This window comes from Rattus norvegicus, chromosome 17 (assembly GCF_021556685.1).
Source record: "Rattus norvegicus strain SHRSP/BbbUtx chromosome 17, alternate assembly SHRSP_T2T, whole genome shotgun sequence".
Classification (NCBI taxonomy): Eukaryota; Metazoa; Chordata; class Mammalia; order Rodentia; family Muridae; genus Rattus; species Rattus norvegicus.
The window spans coordinates 55,955,091-55,975,841 of NC_141550.1; the positions used below are offsets into that span (position 1 = coordinate 55,955,091).

At 42.0% G+C, this 20,751-nt stretch overlaps 1 protein-coding gene across 2 annotated transcripts in view; it reads right to left on the minus strand.

Moving 5' to 3' along the window:
- The window catches only part of Gli3 (GLI family zinc finger 3), a 274,470-nt gene that overhangs the window by 185,435 nt on the left and 68,284 nt on the right, over positions 1-20,751 (minus strand). For both annotated transcript variants that reach the window (XM_087589731.1, NM_080405.2), the window contains 1 exon segment: positions 4-246. In XM_087589731.1, the coding sequence (XP_087445857.1) occupies positions 4-246 (243 nt within the window).

Genomic DNA, 20,751 nt, shown 5'->3' on the forward strand with positions numbered 1-20,751 from the left:
TACGGTAGTGAGGCTCCATGTAACCATTCCGGGGATCCATGGCAAACACAGTCCCACGATAAGGGAGAGAGGGCTCAGCCAGATGTGGTAGAGATCCATGGATCTCTTTCTTGATCAACGAGGCCCTCTCATCACTAGATGTTGAGGGCTCCTCACTGATTTTGCTGAGACCCTGCACACTCTGAGGCTGCATAGTGATTGCGTTTCTTCTCTCTCGGTGATAGATCTGTCCAGCACTTTCATCCTCTATAGAAAGAAGGAAAATAAAAGACTTTAGAATCTTCTTTAAGGAGCAATAAGAAAGTCATCAATAAAGTTCTCCCTGCCTCTCTGTTGGAAAGAACCCTCTTTTGTCCTTTATGACTACTTTGTGAATTACATACCAGTGGTAGGATACTTGCAAAACCAAGCTTTCTATGAATGGTGGCCGACGTTACTCCTGGAAGGGTAAGTAGGAGGTTAGCCTGAGGTACAAAGTAGCATGGGGTGGACAATGCAGTACAGAGTCCCTGCATGTTCCACCCCAGTGCTGAAAGCTTTGCCAAGCTCAAATCATGTGGATACCTAGTTTCTTTCTGCCTGTCTAAAGAAACAAGACGTCCTGGGTACTGAGAAGTCCAACTGCACAGTGGGGCTCTTAGAAGTGCTGGGTCTTTGTTTCTCAGAAGATGACATTTTAGAAAGCCAGCCAAGAAATGCAGGGCTGTTTTTTTTCCTTCTGAATCAAATTTGTAACCCACCAAGAGATTTAACAAGGCCAGAAATGAAACTGAGAACCCCCTAGTGATCAGGGCCAAAGATGTCAATCAAAACCAGCACAGAGCCTCCTACGATACACTTCATGTGTCTGCCCATACACCAAAATGGGGAACAAGAGGGAAGGGGTTGAGACTGAAAGTCCAGGTGTAGCTCGGCTGTGTAGGTGAGGAGAGAAGGTTTGGGGATGTTGCTCCCTGTCATGCTCGGATGTAGCTCAAACACCTAAGAGACAGAAGGATGCAATCCCACACAGTTTCTTTCCAGATCCCTAATACTTGATCACTTTAGTCTATAAGAACTTCCCATCTCTACACCAACAGCCTCTGTGAATGGGAATGTATGACATTTGCTAGAATTCAGGCATAAACTTCCACCAAACTGGCTCTCTGAACCCATAGCAGGTGGACTCGCTTTCCTGTTAGAATCATATACAATAAGCTACCCACCCCAAATGAACTGCACTTAGCCAGCGGCTGTCTCTCTGGCAGAAAAAAGCTCACAGGAAACAAAGCTGTACAGGACCTGCCTAAATATCTAACTCAGAACCTTCTATACACTTTATCCTTTATATATATAAATATAGTTATATAAATATAACTATGTGGGTATAAAGATCTCAGACAGACTGAACGTATCTTCAGTATGTAAACTTCTCTTCAAAGTAATCCATGAGTAGATATAATTACCCAAGTGTCACCTACCCAGGATTACTGCTGACTTCTCGTACTTCCAGAGCTCTTAGTTTGCTTTGGAGGAAAGCAGACCTATGCAGGCTGAGAATACAACCCCAGTTTCACCAACACTGCCACCTTTAGAGTCTCCGCTTATTTGTGCAGAAAGCTTAAAAATAAATGCTGAATTATTTTACCCCAAATGTCTTGCAGAACATGATGAGGTATCCTGGAGTCTTTGCAACAAACCTGCTGACCATCACAAAGCCAACTGTGAAATATTATTTTCATATTGTTTTGTGCAGATTTTCACCTGATACCTCATAATTAAAGGGTAAATAACATGTTTAATCTATCAAATAAGAACTAAAACCCACAAAAATTGAAATAATCCCAGATTCTCACATTGATCTTTGCAAAAGTAATTCAAATTATTGCCGCTGGTAATTTTAAGACAAAGTACCAAAAATAAACAAATAAGAGCTTCATTTTTCTTCCCCCGGTTCATAAACACAGGCACTGGTCTACCCCAGAGCTTCATTAGCAGTCTGGGTGCAGGCTGCAGAAAGGACTTCAGTGTTAGGAAAAAAGCAGATGGGCATCAAAAAACACTGAAACCAACAGTTTTATTTTTTAAAAAAAGTCCTACAGTATTCAAATGGCCCAAGTCATAGTTTCCACTCATTTGTGCTCTGCAAATCCTTTATTTAAAATTTCAGGCTGAAGTTAACTTAAGAGTGGTGAGGGGAACATTCTATAGAAAAAGAAAATCCTTCCACAGAGAAGCTGTGACAGCTAATTAGCATTCTCTGGGAAAAATGAGTAAGCAAGTCTTACTAATCTATGCCAAGTTTAAAATGGGGGTTCCATGGCTTCATCCTCCCAGAAGAAATCACTTTTTTGCTTAAAATTGCATCTCTACGATCCACTCTGGTTCTGTGGTGACCTGTCTTCCAACAATGAGCATGTGAATACAACCTCACTAACAACTGGATAGTTAGTATGGTCTTAGCCCTGTCAGGTCCCTTCGATCTTCAAGCAGAAGGTAGGAAGGCAGGAAAAAAAATGGGGTCACCTCTTAGCATAGTGGTAGTGAGTATGCTAATGAGAATTATCCCAACATGTGTGAAAAGGTCATACAACCTCAAATAGTTAATACAGAAAAAAATAATGAAGGCATTTTTTTACTTCATAAAATTAAATGCAGGCAAGAATGTTTTTAATACAGAAACTTTCATCAGGAAACCTGAACTTTTATTACATAGTTGGCACCGTGACCTTTTAACTCAACAACACTCTGCCCCCAAAGGCCAGAAGACACACATTTCATGAATTTATCTCCCTGTGTTGAGTTGCTTTTGATGAGCATTCAGATGCAAACTACAAACTCCCAAATACAAACAGCTAAGAGACTTGAAAGTTCTGTGTACACAAGGAAAGCGCAGTCCAAACAATATTCCTGCCTACTCTTATAAATTTAGCAACCACTTCTGCATGCCAAAAGACAAAAGCTGTCTCATCTCGTTCAGCTGAGGCGAGCTGTTCAATAAAATTTGAGAGTCAGTGCAGACAGGCTACACTAGGCCAAATTATTGACAGAAACATACTGTCCACCATGGCAACAAGCAGGAGTCAGAAGCAAGAACGTAAGCAAACAGCCCAGGGCTCTGAGAGCATCTGCCAATGGGCTTTAACAGCTAAGCAAAAGCAACTGTTTGAGCTTCCCTGCTGCAAAGCTACAAGCTTGCGGGTCAAGCTGAAACATTCAATCTTCTCAGAAATTTAAGGGAACAATTACTTCAAGTGTTGCCAGCACAATCCCACTGGTAACCCCTTCTTTCTGTCATCTGTATTTAGGTAGACCTGGATGAATCCACACCCAAAGACAGTGATCCCTGAAACACCCTGTCTTATAAAGTGCCCCAGATTTTCCAAACTCCTCCAAAGTCAGCCAAGGGGGAGTCAGTCACAGTTTAACGTCATAGACTCAGTCAGAAAGAGCAAACACAGCCTAGCTGCAAACACTGTGGAAGTGAAGCTATCATGAAGTACCCTAGCTCTATGAAAGAAGACACAGACACACACACTCCTGTACACTTGATTGCAAACTCCTGGAACAAGGGAGACAAGGTCCTTTTCACCCAGTATGTAAGACATGTTTCGCACAAAGCTTTTCATGCAAAAACAAAACTCCACTAGGCATCATTAAGAACACCTCCATTCACTGCAAAATTGGCAGCTTAGGAGCTCAAAGAACACCTGCTAGCTCTTCTCTCCATTAACACCCATTTTGCCCTGTTGTTGAAAACCCATTCTAATGCCATTACTCTTCTCTTGCCCCCTAGCTATAAAAGCTGCATGGGGTGGGGTGGGGTGGAGTGGGGGTGTAAAGTAACCAAACAGGATACTTACAACTCAATCCCTGGACTCTGGCTATCTACTTTCTACACACTTGGTGAGCTTCTCTAGCTCTGCCGGGCCCTCTAGGAACTTTCTCAGTATCCCTTGGCCTTTCTTGCCTCCCTTCTCCCTCTCGCAGGCAGCGCCCCACTCCCATTAGAGGAATTAAAAGTGGTTGGAGCCATGCTAAATTTAACAAGCTCATTAGTATTCTTTGCAAGTGCTTGGAAGTGAACTCTCCCTATTCAAGCCTCCCTCTCCAGCAGAAGGGTCATGCGGGTAATCATTAAATCAAACTAATGTCACCCTATCACAATTGGCCCCAGAGAAGGAGGGTTTATTATTTCAGTTTATGCTAAATAAACGGTTTTACAAATGGTCTCCAAGCAAGGTCAACAGCAGCTTCAATTACAAGACAAACTTAACAAGAGTTGCTATAAACCAAGTACTCCATATTGACTTAGGGACGGACTGAACTCCACATATTGCCACTGGCAGGATTGTACAGGAATGCACATAACAAAATAAAGGAAGGGGTGAGCCTTTTTTTTTCCCTTTGCCCGAATTTGCGAGTCACAGCGACTCCTCATTCACCTCTCTCCAACCAGCTAGCCGCTCAGCTCAATTCACCCCACACAAAGGCTGGAGCCCAGACCTCAATGGACCGAGTGAAACATGTTCAAAACTAGGCTCTCTATTGTGACTGAATTTCTTAACATCTTTTCAAAAAGCGGAGAATGCCTTGAGGCTAAAGGAAGAAACAGGCTAATGGTGAATTGGGAATTCTGAGCAAATTTCAGAGCCCTTTCCTCCTAGCTTTTGAGGTTGAAAGCAAGCTCTTTCCTTTCAAGTTTCAAAGTCCTTTTTCCTCCCGCAGTGTCACAGAAGGATTTGAAAAGAAGGTAATTGTGCTTGCAGTCTCCCTGATCAGAGCTTACGTCCTATTTCTGGTATTTCGGAATACTTCTTGCAATAATAGTGCATATAGCTCAATCCCTTAACCGGCCTGCACTCCGCAATTGCTCATTAAATGAACAATTGCGGGTATAAAATGCCTTTTATGTTCAAGGTCTGGATATAAGATAAGCATTCTAGGATTCTAAATTTGGTTTACTAAGGAAACTCTCTATCATTAAATTATAAAACTGAAGTCAGAATATCAGACTTTCCCAGAAAAAGTAGCACTCAGGTTGCAGTAAGCCAAAAAGATGGGCGGGTGGGGGGGTGGAGGGAAGGCCCCAAAATGTTAGGGGTAGGAAGGAAAAGACTGGATACTCAGATTTCTGGCCAAATGAGATTTTACCAGAAAAGAACAACACCGTGTTCAAGCTCTGAGTCTCTGGTCCCTCACACTTTTGATGGTGAATGATAGACTTATCTTTGAATGAATTAAAACACAAGCTGCAGCCCAATAATATGGATGTGAGTAACGATGATTCGCCTGGCCAGCGAGCACCTCTTCTTCTTCTTCAGGGAAATAAATAACCCCTCAGTGCCATCATTCATGTCTTCTCATGTGATCACTCCTGACTCCCTATCCCATGTGGTACAGGAAGAGAAGGTATGGGGCCCAGTGTCCAGATGGAAACCCTAGGTCCCAGGCAGTACCTGATAAGGAATTCATTGTAGCTAGCTACTCCTCACTAAACCCACACAGCCCTGTTAACAGGGAAGCCACTCTTAGGTAAGAGTTTGGGATAACAGCTGGATCATTCCAGTCCCATGACTATTAGTATTTAGAGAAAAGGAAGAGATTTTCCTGCAGAAGAATTCACAAAACTCATATGCTCCCACTAATATTTCGTCACCATCAGTTCATTCCCCAGAAACACTGAGAGGGAGCCAAGAGACAAATTTATGTTTAGACATCGGGGTAGTGTGCCACACCTGCACGAGCGCCGTCCTCTCCAGGGCAGAGGGCATGCTCAAGCCTCCAGGCAGCATGGCCCAACTAACTGTTCCTGGGTAGGCAGGTGCAGTCAGTAATTTCTGTGTGTGTCTATAGGCCCCGGGGTTCCACCCTCCTGTCCTGTCCTGTCCTTTACTCTCCCAGGTAACTACTTTCCTGCATTCGAAAGCAGCATTACTTCATTTTTTTTCCTGACTGTGAATTTGTTGCATCTTATCAGCTTTTCATTATTTACTTGTTGACGTTCACTGAATAAAAAACCAGTAGAGTCCAGGTCTTTGTCTCCCCTTTTTTCAGAATCCCCAAAGTATTTGAACCAAAAAATAGCAAAAACGAAAAAGAGAAGAGACTGGGTATATTTATAAGTAGAACAGGCTTACGCTAGGCAGGGAGAATACAGTTCTGCAGTTTTAATACCAGAATACTCCCTCTCTCCCTGCAGTCTGTAGCCATGCCCAGGCAGGGGCTCAGGAATGCCTAGAGCAGTGCTTCCAAAGAGGCTGAACAAACAATGCCTTCTCTAAGAACATTGCCAATACCCTTGAGGTCAGACATTGCCCTTGTGCTGCTACACATACATCTCTCATTGACAATGACGAATGACAGAGGGAGGGGCCCAGATGGATCAGGAGGGAGCACTTGCTTTGTCTGCAACCTTTAAACCGCACTGGCAGGCCTGCAAACTGGAGAGGGCTACAGCAGGATTTGAAGCTTTGGAGTAATTCAAGTGACAGCCTCCCCTCAAGGTGATGAGTAGCTCTCTCTTCCTCCTTTCATCAACCAGGAGGTCTCAGGGTGAAAGAAGAGAAAGAAGAAAGTGTCTTCCATCACAGGCACATATCTCCATTGTTTGAGCATTTCTAATGTTCTACTTTAACCAAAATTGCACTGGACATTCCCTCTAACTATCTGCTGCGAACATAGCAGGTTTGTGCTTAACCCAAAGCTGAATTCTTACCTCAGTCCCCAACTGCTTGGTTTACAGAGCTCAAACCAACTGAATGAGGCCCTTGGGATAGAAAGGAGCAGACAGAGAAGGATGGGAGCTTAGGTAAATGAAAACACAACCCTAAAATGACTGGCACCTCCACTACAGCACAGACCTCTCTGATGGTGGGCTCAGGGGACAAGCAGCTTTGTCTTCTTCAAAGAAAATGGTAAACATGAGCAGAGAACATTATCAACCTGACGGAGTCCTGAAGCCTGCACACCCTGCATCTTTCGGAGCACCTCCTGCGAAGTCTCTGAACTCTGCACTAAGAGGCTTACAAGCATAGCCTTGCCCTTAGACGGATGCTCCTGAAAGTTGACTGGAGTAACACTGAGATCGGCTGAACAGGCATCCCATGACACTAAGCAACTTTCAAAGTTCCAGAAGGACAGCACCAGTCAAGCCACACATGGGCCTGGGAAAGCAAAGAATAATCAAACTTGTGCCCTTGAGGGTCCCCAGCCTCCCCCTAAAGGGGAGATGGGAGTTTTCTTGTTCTCAAGGACACCCTTCCTTGACTTAAGAATTCTAACACACCAGGAAGCCTGTTCTTGGTTGCCATCCCCTGCTTACAATGTTAGTTCTGAGTGGCATCCAAGTAGTCCAATACATTCCCAAGAGGATCAAAACTGCCCCTCCTGCTCCGTAGTGCAGGGACAGGATGGTGAGCACGGGAAGAAGTCATTACTGAGTTGGTGTCACACTTCTATAAACAAAGAATTATCGTTTCTTCCTTTGGAAACACAGCTGAGCAGAGACTCCGTGACGAGATCCACAGGCAAGAGCATAGCAGCACAAGGCCCATTCTCAGGCTGAAGACCCAGGGGTGCTGCAGCTTAAGGGAAACACAGACCAGAGGCAGGAATGAGGTGGGGGCACCTACAGCCTGCTTTTCCTTCATGGCTGAACGGAGGAAGCCTGTGTTTTAACAACCCAATAGCCAGGTCCCATTTCTGAACCGTCTGACCACTTTTTAAAACTGTAGAAATGAACACAGGCTTGGGTGGTATCATCTGGGTGCTCATTTGTTTGTCTGTTTTTGAATCAGGGTCTCACTATATAGCCCTGGCTGATCTGAACTTGCCAAGCAGGCAAGGCTGGCCTCAAACACACAGACAGATCTGCCTGTCTCTGCCTTCCAAGTGCTGGTACGGAAAGTGTGAACCAACAAGTCCAGCCTTGTTGTTTTTAAACAAAACAACTTTGATTTATTTTGATTGCCGATGTTTACAACAAATTATTTTAAAGTAAAGGCCATCTTCTTCACTTCCCACTTAGGTGTTTATTTCATTCATTCTTCACACTAAACAGGTCAAATATACGGAAGTTCTCACTAATGCTCAACACTGTTTTAGTGCATTTGCTCTATAGTGCAGATTGGCAACTCTCAATTAGCAAATCTAATATTTTATTTTATAATTCAGAAATAGCTTATTAAAGTGATGAAATCAAAAGAAAAACTTTAGTTTAAATTCAGGGGAGGTCCGTAACTTTATCATCTAGACTACTGATTGGCCAAAATGTAAAATACAACAGCCTCAATTCTGTAAATGTTATTCTTAACATTAAAGATAGTTAATATATTGGTGTTTATAAACTCTAGCTGATTTTGGTTTTTAAGATCTCACCTTTGTTCATGTGTCTGTGTCTGGGTGGGGTTTGTGTATATTAGTGACAGTTCTTAGAGGCCAAAGGCGCTGCATCTCTGTAGCAGAAGGTACTGGCAACTGTGCCTCATGTGGATTCTGGAAACGGAACTCAGGGCTACTGCAGCAGTGGTTCTCAATCTGTGGGTCAGGACCCCTTTGGGGTCATATATCAGATATTTACATTATGTTCATAAGGGTAGCAAAATTACAGTTATAAAGTATCAAGGAGATAATTCTATAATTGGGGTCACCATAAAATGAGGAACTGTATTAAAGGGTCACAGCCTTAGGAAAGTTGAGAACCACTGCTCTGAAGAGCAGAGAAGCAGTCTTAACTGCTAAGCCAGCTCTCCAGCCCCTGGTGTATTACTTTGTCTGGCACTGCATCTGAGACTGTGCCTCTGAGACTCTTTATCGTAACCGTAAAGGTAGAGTCAGACTTCCTGCAAGGGATACTTTGTATGGTCAAAGTAAGCTAAGGAAATTATCAGGTCACTTACACGAAGTACTTGATTTCACTCACCAGTTCTCAGCGTTTGAAGCTCTACCATGATGATTTTGGTTTGCCCTCTATATAATTAATGACACTTCTGTGACTACAACTACAGGTTGATGACACAAGACAAAAGCAAACTAGGAGTTCTCTCGGTATTCCTTACCATGGAACTCTGACCCTCCATCTGACTGAACGATGCCATTTTGCAGTTTACAAGTATAAAAACACTGAGTTTAAAAATTAATTTGCACAAAAAATTTAGAGTATATATAACTTTATATATAGCAAACTGGTTTTTTTTTTAAATAACGTTTTTTAAGGTGCAAAGATGGCTCTGTGATCTGAAGCCCTCTACCGTCTTCCAGACGTCCTTGCAAATAGGGCACTCACATAGATAAATAAATAAATCTTTAAAAACAAATGGAAGCATGTCACCTCTGTCGTGCTGATGACCTGACATGTGTATACACTGAAAGAAGAGTCCCATCTTGGTCATCTGAACAGATGTGTTCTTGGGTGACCTAATAATGAGGCATAGGTTGCCACCAAGTGTTCACACAAACAAGAGAAAGTGCCCTTAAAGCGTCTTACATACTAAATACTGCAATATTTTCTGCATGTAGAAAGGCTGCTTGTAATCACTCTTTTGTTTGATTCGAAATATTTCCTAAGCAAGCTAACACTTAGTTGCACTAAAATTCGCAGCAGTTCAGGAATGTATGACCTTACGTAAACAAGGCCTTTATATAACATCTGGTGTATAGACTGCATGTTTTTGTCTTTAGATTGTAAAATTAAAAAGCTTAAGCATATGGTGACGTTATATTTTTAATAAGTTTTTACACATGTTGGTACAAAAATCAGACACTGTGGGAAACTAAATTTAAACATTAAAATAATGCCATCATTGCGCCCGAGTATGCCAGAGGCCACCACCATGGCCTAAAGGAGAGTGTATACTGGCTTAACCTATGCTGAGCTAGCCTCTGCACAAAGGCCAGGTACAGTGCAGCTCACAAGGCTATGACAACACACCCTCTAGCTGTGACTCCTTATGACCTCAGCTATAAAACCGTATCCTTGGCTACAAATGCACATACCGCTTGCCAATTATTTGGGCCTTTTTCAAATGTAATTTTACTTTTTAATCAGCACACTGACCGTTTCTTCCCGGTACTTTACATGCCCTTAGCTTTGGCTGGTCCCAGCCCATTGCTCTCTAGCCTCTCCCTGCTCACAGTATTCATGCCTAGTTCTGCTTTATGTCTCCTGTGCTCTACTGCTCTCCTCACATCCTCCTTAAAGCTTCTTTCTTCCATTAACTTGGGCTCCTTCTCTGGGCTCTACACACCCCCACATAACTACACTTACAGTAAAGCGAAATGCTAAGATTCTCACCAAGAGCAGTGCTGTCATTCTATGCCTGGGCTACCTCGCTTAATATAATGTTTTCCAGCTTCCTCCATTTCATCACGAAGTTCACGTTCCTCTAAGGCGGAATAAAATTCCACTGCGTGCGCACACCACATCTCATTACGTGTTTATTCATCTCTTAATGAACATCTGCACGGATTCCACTGCCTGGTTATTGTGAGTGGAGCAGCGATGAGCATGGTTGTGAAAGTGCCTTGAATGTCAGATCCTAGTTTAGCCACAAACTCCCAGGTCCTGGCACAGGAACTGTGTGTAAGAAAAGAAAAGAGCCACAAGCCGAACCTCTCCTTGACACACCTAAGTCACAGCGACACAGGATGCACCACCACCCCAGCTGTCTTCCCCCTCTAGGCAAAGTCCAGCTGGGCTGAGCAGAGAAAACACAGGGCTCATCCACCTGCAGCTGAGATTGGGCAGCAGGATGTGAGCCCAGATTTCCCTCTTAAGTTTATCCCAGAAACATCCAGGAGAACATAACCTAAGGGGAATTAAAATACTAAACACCAGTAAGAGAAATCAGGAAAACAAAAAACACTAATCCCATGTGCTTTTCGAAAACACAAGCAATTCACCTCCTCATTCTTCCTGCCGGACCTTTCTTCAGTAGCCTGCCAACTAAAACCCATTAACCATGCACCAGTTAGCGACAGCTAATATTTACTTAAAAGGGGTAGGAAACACCTCACCTGTCTTCTTACCTCATTCTTCAGTGTAGCTTTACAGGAAGGCACTGTCACAGTCCCCATCAACCAGAAGAGAAAGACAGCATCAGAAAGGGTAGGCTACCTAGCCAGATCACATGCAGGCTCTGCACAGAGGCAGAACCCAGAGCCCAGGTAGTGACCTCTAAAAGCTCACCAATGTTAATCACAATAAGAAAGTAAGTTAAAATCTGTGCTTGTCTTATGAGAGTGTTAGGACATCAGTGTAGTGTTTCCTAGGTCTCCATTAGCATACGAGAGGCACTGTTACATACGATTTACACAGGTAGAGTTGAAAGCAACTCACAGGACAGTCCTATGGCATCAACAGGGATCACAGTCCCAGCTATATAGACACAAGGGCATGGTTCTCCAAGAAAACACAGCTAGCAAGAGGACACTCACCTAATGAGCTATTATGTTTCTTAGTCATATTTAGACTATATACTATTTCTAAGTCATATTTATATGCCTATTTATATATTAAATTTCTAATTAAAATAAGTTTTTTAAGTTAGTGTATAGATATAACCCAAAAATATTTCAATAGATTATTTCTTTAGGTACACACACACACACACACATATATATATGTATATACATATACATATATATATCTCCCAGTCATCTTAGAATAATGGTATGTCTTTTTACATATATACACACATATATACATACATATATACACACACATATATGCATACATATTATTATTGTATTATTATAATAATGTATTATTCCCTATATGTCAGAAGCAGTTCAAATTAAATATATATAAATTAAAAATTATGTCTTAAATCTTTGCTTAGAACTATTTATTCCACCAATTAAATCTCTTGAACATAATGAATATACAGTTAGCTAGTTTAATGCATATTAATAACAGCTGTCATGGTATAAATTTATATATATATCAATTATTTCACTTATTTAAAGTTATATGACCATTTCAATTATTTCAGATCCATACACAAATATATCCCAAATAAATATAAAGTATGTATCATGTTCCTCCTCCTGGCAATAATTAATTCAGTGTTTACCAACCGTCCCTGAACCGAATTACAAGTAAATATATTTGGTAACACTAAGGTCTGCCCTCACCATGATGAGCTTTGCTGGGTACTCTCTCAGCCCCAGAGGAGCACACAGCCTGACAGGAGTGCAGTACCATCGCCCCATTGCTATTCTGATAACTACTGTGAGGCTTAGTCAGGGTTAACCAACTGCTTAAGGTTTCTGTGTCTGGTGGATATGGTGATGCTAAGTGACAAAGAATGGGTCATGATGACACGTTTTTGTGGGGTAGATCTGTCATAAAACAGAAGACCTACCTAGCTTTCTCCATCTCTCTATGCAAAGCCTTCCACCATATTGGGAGGTCAAAACAAGAAACCCCAGAAGCTACGCAGACGCCAGAAGCACATATTCTTGGGCTAGCCTGTTTCTAGAAGCGTGACTGGAATGTTCCTCATGTTTCATGAATGGCCCAGGCTTGGGAAACTTGGAGTAACAGACAACACAGTAGACTATTATTCTTCAGGTAAATGACCAGCTAAGCCGGACTTTGTTGTGCATTGCAAATTATAATCATACTCAAAAGCACCCACATATCTTTTACAGAATCTTTAAAAACTTAGAGCTAGTACCTCACAGGTATGTGAGGAGACTATATTCCAATCCAAGCTCCATGGCTTATAGCTATGGCATGGTTTTATTTTCTGCCTTATCCTCTCTTGCCCCCTCTAAGAATGGAAATACATGATACTTGAGTTTTCTATGCCGGGTTTATTTTGCTTACAGGATCATCTCAAGTTTCACTGATTTTTTTTCAACTCAGTTAATACCTGTCTTCTTTATAGAAGAATAAAACTCCACTGTGTATGTGCACATTTCCTTTATCCATTCATCTGCCAGCAGGCATCAACACTTTCTTACTCTCTAATCAAAACTGATTTCAATTTTTAGCTGTTATAGAAAGTGCCGTGATACACATGGATGTAGAAGGACTCTGTAGTGTGAATGCTATGGTGCCGCTGTTGTATGCAGACTTAGATTTCTGAGTAAATGCCTGTAGTGTTTACGGATAGATCAGAGTCCTATAGCAGTATGCCAGGGTTCCCTCCACGAGCACTGGTGTTGGTCATTTTACTTAAATGTACATGGTGGTTTTGACTGCATGTATGTCTGTATACCATTAGAGCACTCGGTGCCCATGGCATCCAGGAAAGCTCATCATATCACCTATATCTGAAGTTATCCAGAGTTGTAAGGTGTCATGCCATGCGGGTGCTAGAAATCAAACCAGGTCCTCCAGAAGCACAGCCACTGATCTTAAACACCAAGCCCTTTTTCCAAAGCCTCATTTGTTTCTTCATGCAGACATTCTTACGGGGCTGAGATGGAATCTTGATATGGTTTTGATGCCTTTGAAAGTCTATCGTTAACACATCCATTGACTTGTTATTTCTACAAATATAAAGGGAGATTATTAAATTGCGCCTGCCTTTTTCTACTAGGCTATCAGGAAAGGACACTTTAGACTTTAATAAATCAAGAGAATTATCAACTTGAAGCTAGTCATGAAATGCAGTTTGAACACTCCTCTCAGTTTCTTCTGCAGCGTTTGTTACTGACAAGTTTGAGCCTTGGGCAGGTTCAGCATCTTGCAAGGAGACTGCCACCACCTCTCCTGCTGAAGCTCACTTTCCTGTCCCTATAATTTACCGCCACCTTTTCCTAATGCAATTCCATACTACTACGCCTGATAACTTTCTATAGTGTTTCCAGGTTCTGGGTAGCTACTTTAAAACAGAATGTTTAACACTGTCTTCTGGGCGGTTATTCCAGGGTTGGATGCAAGAAGCTGATTATTTGGTTTGCATTTCACTTAGCAATAGCCCCACCAGATAAAGCCATATGTGTTTATTGAAAGGGCATACACCAAAAGTTAAAGCAGCAAATGCTTTATAGAGAAAAGGCAAAGACTTACACTTAGAAGCAGCTTTGCCTGGATTATATACCACCAAATGAAAGGCTGCCTCCTTTATGTAATGCCAGCCCTTAGCAATGTGCATCAAATCAGTAAAACATGACATTTATCCCAAGCCACTCAAATAGTTATCAAATCATAGCAAAGTTAAGAAAGTTTGCTCTTTTATCAATTAAGTACAAAACCAGGTGACTTCTTAAAATGTTCTAGGAACTATAACTGCTTCTTAAAAGCTCCATGCAGGTATTAAAACATCTTTGCATTTCTTTTAATAATGGCATCTGCAATAAAAGTACAGCAGTGCTTCATTTAGCTAACTGAGCTGGAGTTTAAAAGGAGCAAAATAAATAAACATATATGGGCCAGTTACCAAACATAAATCGTTTCATTCAACCCTTTACAGGAGGCGCATGCAGCGTTTTGAAAGCAAAATTCTCATAACACAAACCTCTATTCAAAAACATCACTGCCAAGGCCTGGAGCCACAGTAGGATGTGACTTCTTTTCCAATTTATTTTTAAATGTTTGGGCATTTATGACATCAACTTCCATGAAGTATAATAAGGCAGCATGGTACTATAGAAGGGTTAGCAAAACCAGCTACAAGCCTTGCCTCTAGCGCTCCTTCAGTAAATGACTAAATTGCCTTAAAATACTGCAGGTTGCCAGTTGTCTCTGCTACACAAGGCAAAGGGTAAAACCTGCCCCTCTTAATTCATAAGATTTTCTAAGAGTTAAATATACCAGCAAACAAACAAAAAAAAAATGGAGTCTAACCAGGGTGTCACTTTTAAATTCAAGGTGTCAGAATGGTAATACCAAAGCAGCAACATGTATGTGTCCTAGTCAAATATGGAAGACTCAATTCCCAGTCCAAAGATTAACCCTTAGTCAAATCACCCAACTGGTCTATGCTACTGCCACCCATTCCACAAAATGACCAATCACCCACCTATTCTACTCAAGTACTCTTAGGTTCTCACACGCCACACAGCTAGGAGAGAAGACCCTGGTTCACATAGAAGATCCAGCCTAAGAACCCAGTATTCCAGTGGGTTCCGGAGATGGCTAATCTTGGTGGTCAACATGACTACATTTAGATTCAAGCCAAAGAAGCTGCCTAAAATGGTCTTTAGTCAGTCAGTCTTCCATGGATTTTTGCGTTGGGAAGACCCACCTTAAATCTGGGTCACTCTCTGGGGCGGCAACCTACATGAAAGGGTATGGATTCACACAGGTAGATTGATCTATCCTAATCCCGGGGCATTCCTTCACTGGTATTAGAACCTGCTTCCTCAGGATTCCACCTCAGACTGAAGACCAGCCGCTCTGCAGCCCTTCCCTAGGGCTCCGGCCCCAGAGTGGAACTGCCAGGACATCTGCTGTTGTGGATGGACAACTCTGTGATGAGTGGCCTTCAGTCATGAGGCAGCCATTGTTAGACTACTCGGACTACAGCCTGTAAACACTATAATCAATCCCGCATTCCTTTTATCACTTCTGTTCTTTCAGAGACATCTGAAATACTGACATACTGTTCTCCCTCTCACCAACCTCCCTGACATCACGCTCCAAACTCCATCCACACTTACTACAAGTATGCCTAGTTTACCAACTTTCTGCTGGAAAATATTATTCTTCTCCACTTAAATTTTCTACAAAGACAATAAATTTTACAATGTCTTGAGTTTTCCTCAAAAATATGCTTCTTCCTAACCAATATTTGCTAAGAATGAGTTCTACATTCTGAGAATGGCTGTAGACAAGCTAGAGCCACAGCCTACTTCCCTTCAGCTTCTGAAAGGACCAATGCTGTGCTAATGACAACAGACTCAGGAGTGGGGGGGAACACATCATCTGCACAACCCCAGAAATACTAGGCCGACACATTATCCAGCTTTCTGCCACCAGAATAGCTGAGCAAATAATCAGCTCAAAGTTTAAAGTTTCTTCTCTAAGATTCAGCCTGTCCAATTCTTTGAGTCCATAACAAGGAAGAATCTCATAAATGTTGGGTATATGGTGCAACAAAACCGATGACCTCATGCCAGGGAGCAAAAGAGGAAGAAAGAAAAGTCTGGCATCCTATAGTCCCACGTGTGATTGCTCTGAAAACCTCCCAACCATTCCCACCTATTCAAGGCTCCATGATCTCTCAAGAGCACCAAGCTGAGGACCATACCTTTAGGGGACATTTAGAATCCACATGGGGCTGTACTTTCGCAGAATGTGTACTGTCTCCAATGTACTCATCTCAAGACAGACTAAAAAGACCCTTCACTGAAGCTATAAGGCACTATCTGGTAATTAACGTTAAAAGGTAAGCAACTACCACTTGCAAAGAACATCCCGCAGTGTTCCCAAGCTAGCATTTGAGGTTGTGGTAAAACCATCACACATTATCAATGAAGGAAATGGAGAAATAAAACTCTCCCCAAATCCTAAAGCTGCTGTGTCAGGGATCAAATCTGCTTTCAAAAACTCTAACCCTAACCATCTTATAATTTAGGTCAGCATATACCTTTGTAAACAGGAACAGGGAAGAACGGACAATATTAAAGTTTAGAGACTTCTTACTCCCACTAAACTGGAGTCTCCTAGTCAGACAAAGCACACATGCAGTCGTGGTTCTAATGCACGAACTCTGCCCCATTTCAAGGGAGGAGTCACCAACACCATCATGACAGACCGGCCATAGTGGCCATTCTCCATGACATTAGTTCATGACGTTGTACATGCTAAGGATTCCATCCAGCACAAAACCTGACCTTCTAAGACAGAGGTTCTCAACCTCTCTAATGCTGTGACGCCTTATTACAGTCCCTTATGTTGTGGTGACCTCCAAGTATAAAATCAATTTTGTCGCTACTTCTTAACTATAATTTTGGCACTGTTATGAATCATAATGCAAATATCTAATCTGCAGGATATCTGACACGAGATCCCAATGAAAGGGTCCTTTAGACTTCCCCACCCCCTTCAAGGGGTCAATGACCCAGAGGTTGAGAACCACTGTCCTAGGAGTAGAAACAGAATGGCCACTATGCTGAGACTCTCATGTATTTGTAGAAAAAAACAAAAAAAAAAAAAACAAAACAAAACAAACAAACAAACAAACAAAACCAAAACAGGAAGGTAACTGTCAAGAGGATAGAAAAAGAAGACTTAGGTAACAAATGTGGATCTTAGAGGAGACACTGACCAGACAATGTAGAAAGATCTCAAGTACAAACTATGGAAAAACTATTCCACGTCGATCCAACCTCTCCCCCACCCAGGGTGCAGCGCCGTGAACACCGCAATGTTCCAGCTCAGACCCCACAACACCTCATCTTTGGTTTAAGACGAGAACATCTGTATTTTCTTTCACTTTTCTTTAATCCATAAGTCACATCTTGTTGACACAAATGGAAACTTGCATTTCTTGGCAGAAAGACTTTAAGTTCAGGGGAATAATAATAGATAATTTCACACAGTGTTGCTGCCAAGCCATTCAAATAACAATTATTCCATCCGGATCTCCACATCTGGTCCAGTTCTACCAGAGTTCTCCAGAAGAGTTAGCAAAAACAACAACTAAAACACATAATCCACATGATTTTATTACTCCTGACAATTCCGTTCATTCTATTGTGTCCCTTTGATTCAGTCTGTGATGTGAGGCACAGTAAGGACAGCAAATGTCACAGCCCTTCCCTACAGAAGGACAACATCTACCTCTGGGTGTGTGTTCAGCAGTGTTGGCAGCTATTACAGCCCAGTCCAGCATGGCCAGAAAGAAGCCGCCTTCCTACACTCTGCTTTTGATTTCCTTCCCTTTTAATTTTCATCCTAGAAGGAGGAAGTCTAGAGAGAAGGGGAGGAATCTCTTACCTCTGATCTTCACACCACAGAGCTGTGTTTTCCAGATAAGTAAAAATTGTATTTTTAAATTACAGCTTTCTACTGAAACACTGTCCTGCCATGGCGATCTCTTGCACTGAATTAAGCTGCAGTCTTCCTGGGTCATGTACTTCATAAATGACCCAAAATACAATCAACCCCATCACTTCCCTCACCCTGGATCTCTCCTCCTTGACACTGTGTGGCCTGACCTGGGCTGAGAAGTTTTCTTGAATGTTCCTAAGGATTGTTTTCTGGCCAACCAATGGTTCCCTTGCTGTTCCTACCTCCCTCGTCCCTCACTCTGGTTAGGAATGTTTGTGTTGCTTATCCTTTTCTATGTCTCAAACTTGAATGGCTTTAAAACAGAATTCTACATTTCTGAAAACCCCTTTTACCTTTTCAATGATCTTACATGGATAAACTCAAAATGTACTGTCAGGGTGGGAATAGGAGAACAAAGTGTAGAAAAAAAATGTAAGTTATAACTTAATTAAAATAAGTAGAAGAATAAAAACTAAAAGCTCCTCTGCCCTTAACGGGGCAAGTTTTAAAATTTAGCCAGATTTCCATTTAAACTATGTAAGGAAAAGTTTTGTTTTATTTATGAAATCTGTGTTTCTAAAAGCATGTTCATGTTTGCAAGAAGAGGCAGTGAAGAAAGGATGACAGGCCCGACTTTGAAATCACTCTGACAACAATTCCAAGTCTCCTGAAAACTCTCAGTTTTACAGCAGCCCTCCTACGGTGAGAAAGAGCAAATGTGGCAAACCAGCTCCCAACAGCTGAGAGCCCTCTGTTTTTAGCTAAAGATTCTAAGAGATAAAACAAATGCATCAGAGTTTTGCGGTTATAAGGATTCTTATTTAAATACTTTCTTAAATGCCTCTGTAAAAATATCTATCCCTGAAAACCAAATACAAAGCCAATTTCCCACAAGGACACTTAAAAATAAGAAAACAGAAAAACAAATGGATTGGTTTGACTTAAGTGCTTAGGTCAAAGGCATAAATAACATATTATCATATCATATCACACACCAATATTGGTATCTTTGGGATTCTCTCTCCACCCTGGGGTGTGCCTCAGTCTTGTCTCATTGAGTTTCTAGCCTTAAACTTCCCCCACTTTAAAAGAGGAACTTAAAAGGCTCCTTACACATGAATCCATTGATCTGAAAGCGGAGTGCATTAATATTCTAGAAGACGCATCTAAAAGACGGAACCTCATTTTACAAAGATGGTTCAAATCACAGAGGAAAATCCAGCACACTGCAGCACGGATGCTTCGAGAATGCAAACACCACCTAGATTCTATCTTAATTTTGAGTCTAAAAGTCAGTACTTGAGACTGAAGTGATGGTAAAATGGAAGGCAGCATTCTTCACAGTCCTGCTTCAAAGTTACTTCTCTACCCATGAATGTCGTGGGAAGCCCAAGTGTCTACAAGGCCAACTCTACATTGCTTCACTAGTCTCAGAACGCAGAGAGGAGCCCTCCCCCATCCTCTGAGCCACTGAACCTAGCCGTCCTCAGCTTCCTAAGCAACTGTTGGATTGCACATCTCAACCAGTACAGTGCTACCTCTGTGAGAAGGAACTTAGCTCCCATGTCTACACGCAGTAAATGCAGGCTCTCCATGGCAATCCAAGGATGGAGAAATGAATGAATGCATGGAGAAGACACAGGGTAAGGATCCCGGTGCTGTGTGACAGCTTCTCCTGAGGCAGTATAAGCAGCAACAGGCATCCGTATGACTAAGATTAGGCTTCAAGGCAAAGATGCTGACGTGTTCTTGTGGCCCCTGACAATGGGGCTCATGCCCAAAGTGAAAGTGTCTGACTCCAAACAGAAAGGGAACCTCCCTAGGCTGGCATTTTGTCAGGATTGGTTTTTGTTTCATAGCGTTGGGATAGAACCAGGACTTTATGCTCTGGCACTGAGCTATAGCTCAAGGTTCTGATTTTTTTTTTAATGTCCTTGTTTAATGGCTTCCAGATGACTGTTCAAGAACATTCCAGTTGTATTCACCAACTCAAGGCTAATGTGATTTGCTGGCAGATAAGATGTTAAAGTATATCAAAGAGATGAGGATGGAGTGAATAACAGGAAAAAGATCAAGAAAAATGGACAAGGGCTACCACTACACTGCAAACGTCTTCTCTCCCAGCATCAATGTTTTACCTGCTCCACACTCATGGGAGTTGCTGTGGAAATTAATATCCAGCCCAGGCACATGAAAGGAGTACACAGTGGTTCATGGCTGAACTGGAGATGCACTAGCACACACTTGACCTCCTCTCTTCATCAGACTCGGTGTGGGCACCATATGTGGCATACTGGCTACCTTTACACACAGATGCAGCCAAACCTGTAGGCCCAAAGAAGGCACCTTCAAGACTAAGGCTTTCTCACTATAAATATTATGGGATACAAGGACATGCAGAGAGAAATAAAGGTAGCCCTGGTGGCCATTCCTTTGAAAGGCTATTTTTATGGGGAAATGGAAGTATTGGTGTAAATTTGCTTTGTTAACTCTTAGCCTTTTACCTTATCTCTGATGAGGGCTGCATTTACCACAGGCTGAGGCAGGACTTTAAAACTCAAATCAGCTCATGGGTCTAGAGTGAGTTGAGTTCCAGACCTGGTCAGCTATTAACAACGACTTCATGAAATTTTTAGGCAAATGGAAAGAATTAGAAAATATCATCCTGAGTGAAGTAGTACAGTCACAAAAGAACACATAGGGTATCTACCCCTGGTAATAGGATATAAGCCCAAAAGCTAGGAATACCCAAGATACAATTCACAGACCAAGAAGAAAGAAGACCAAAGTGTGGCTGCTTCAGTCTGTCTTAGAACAAAACA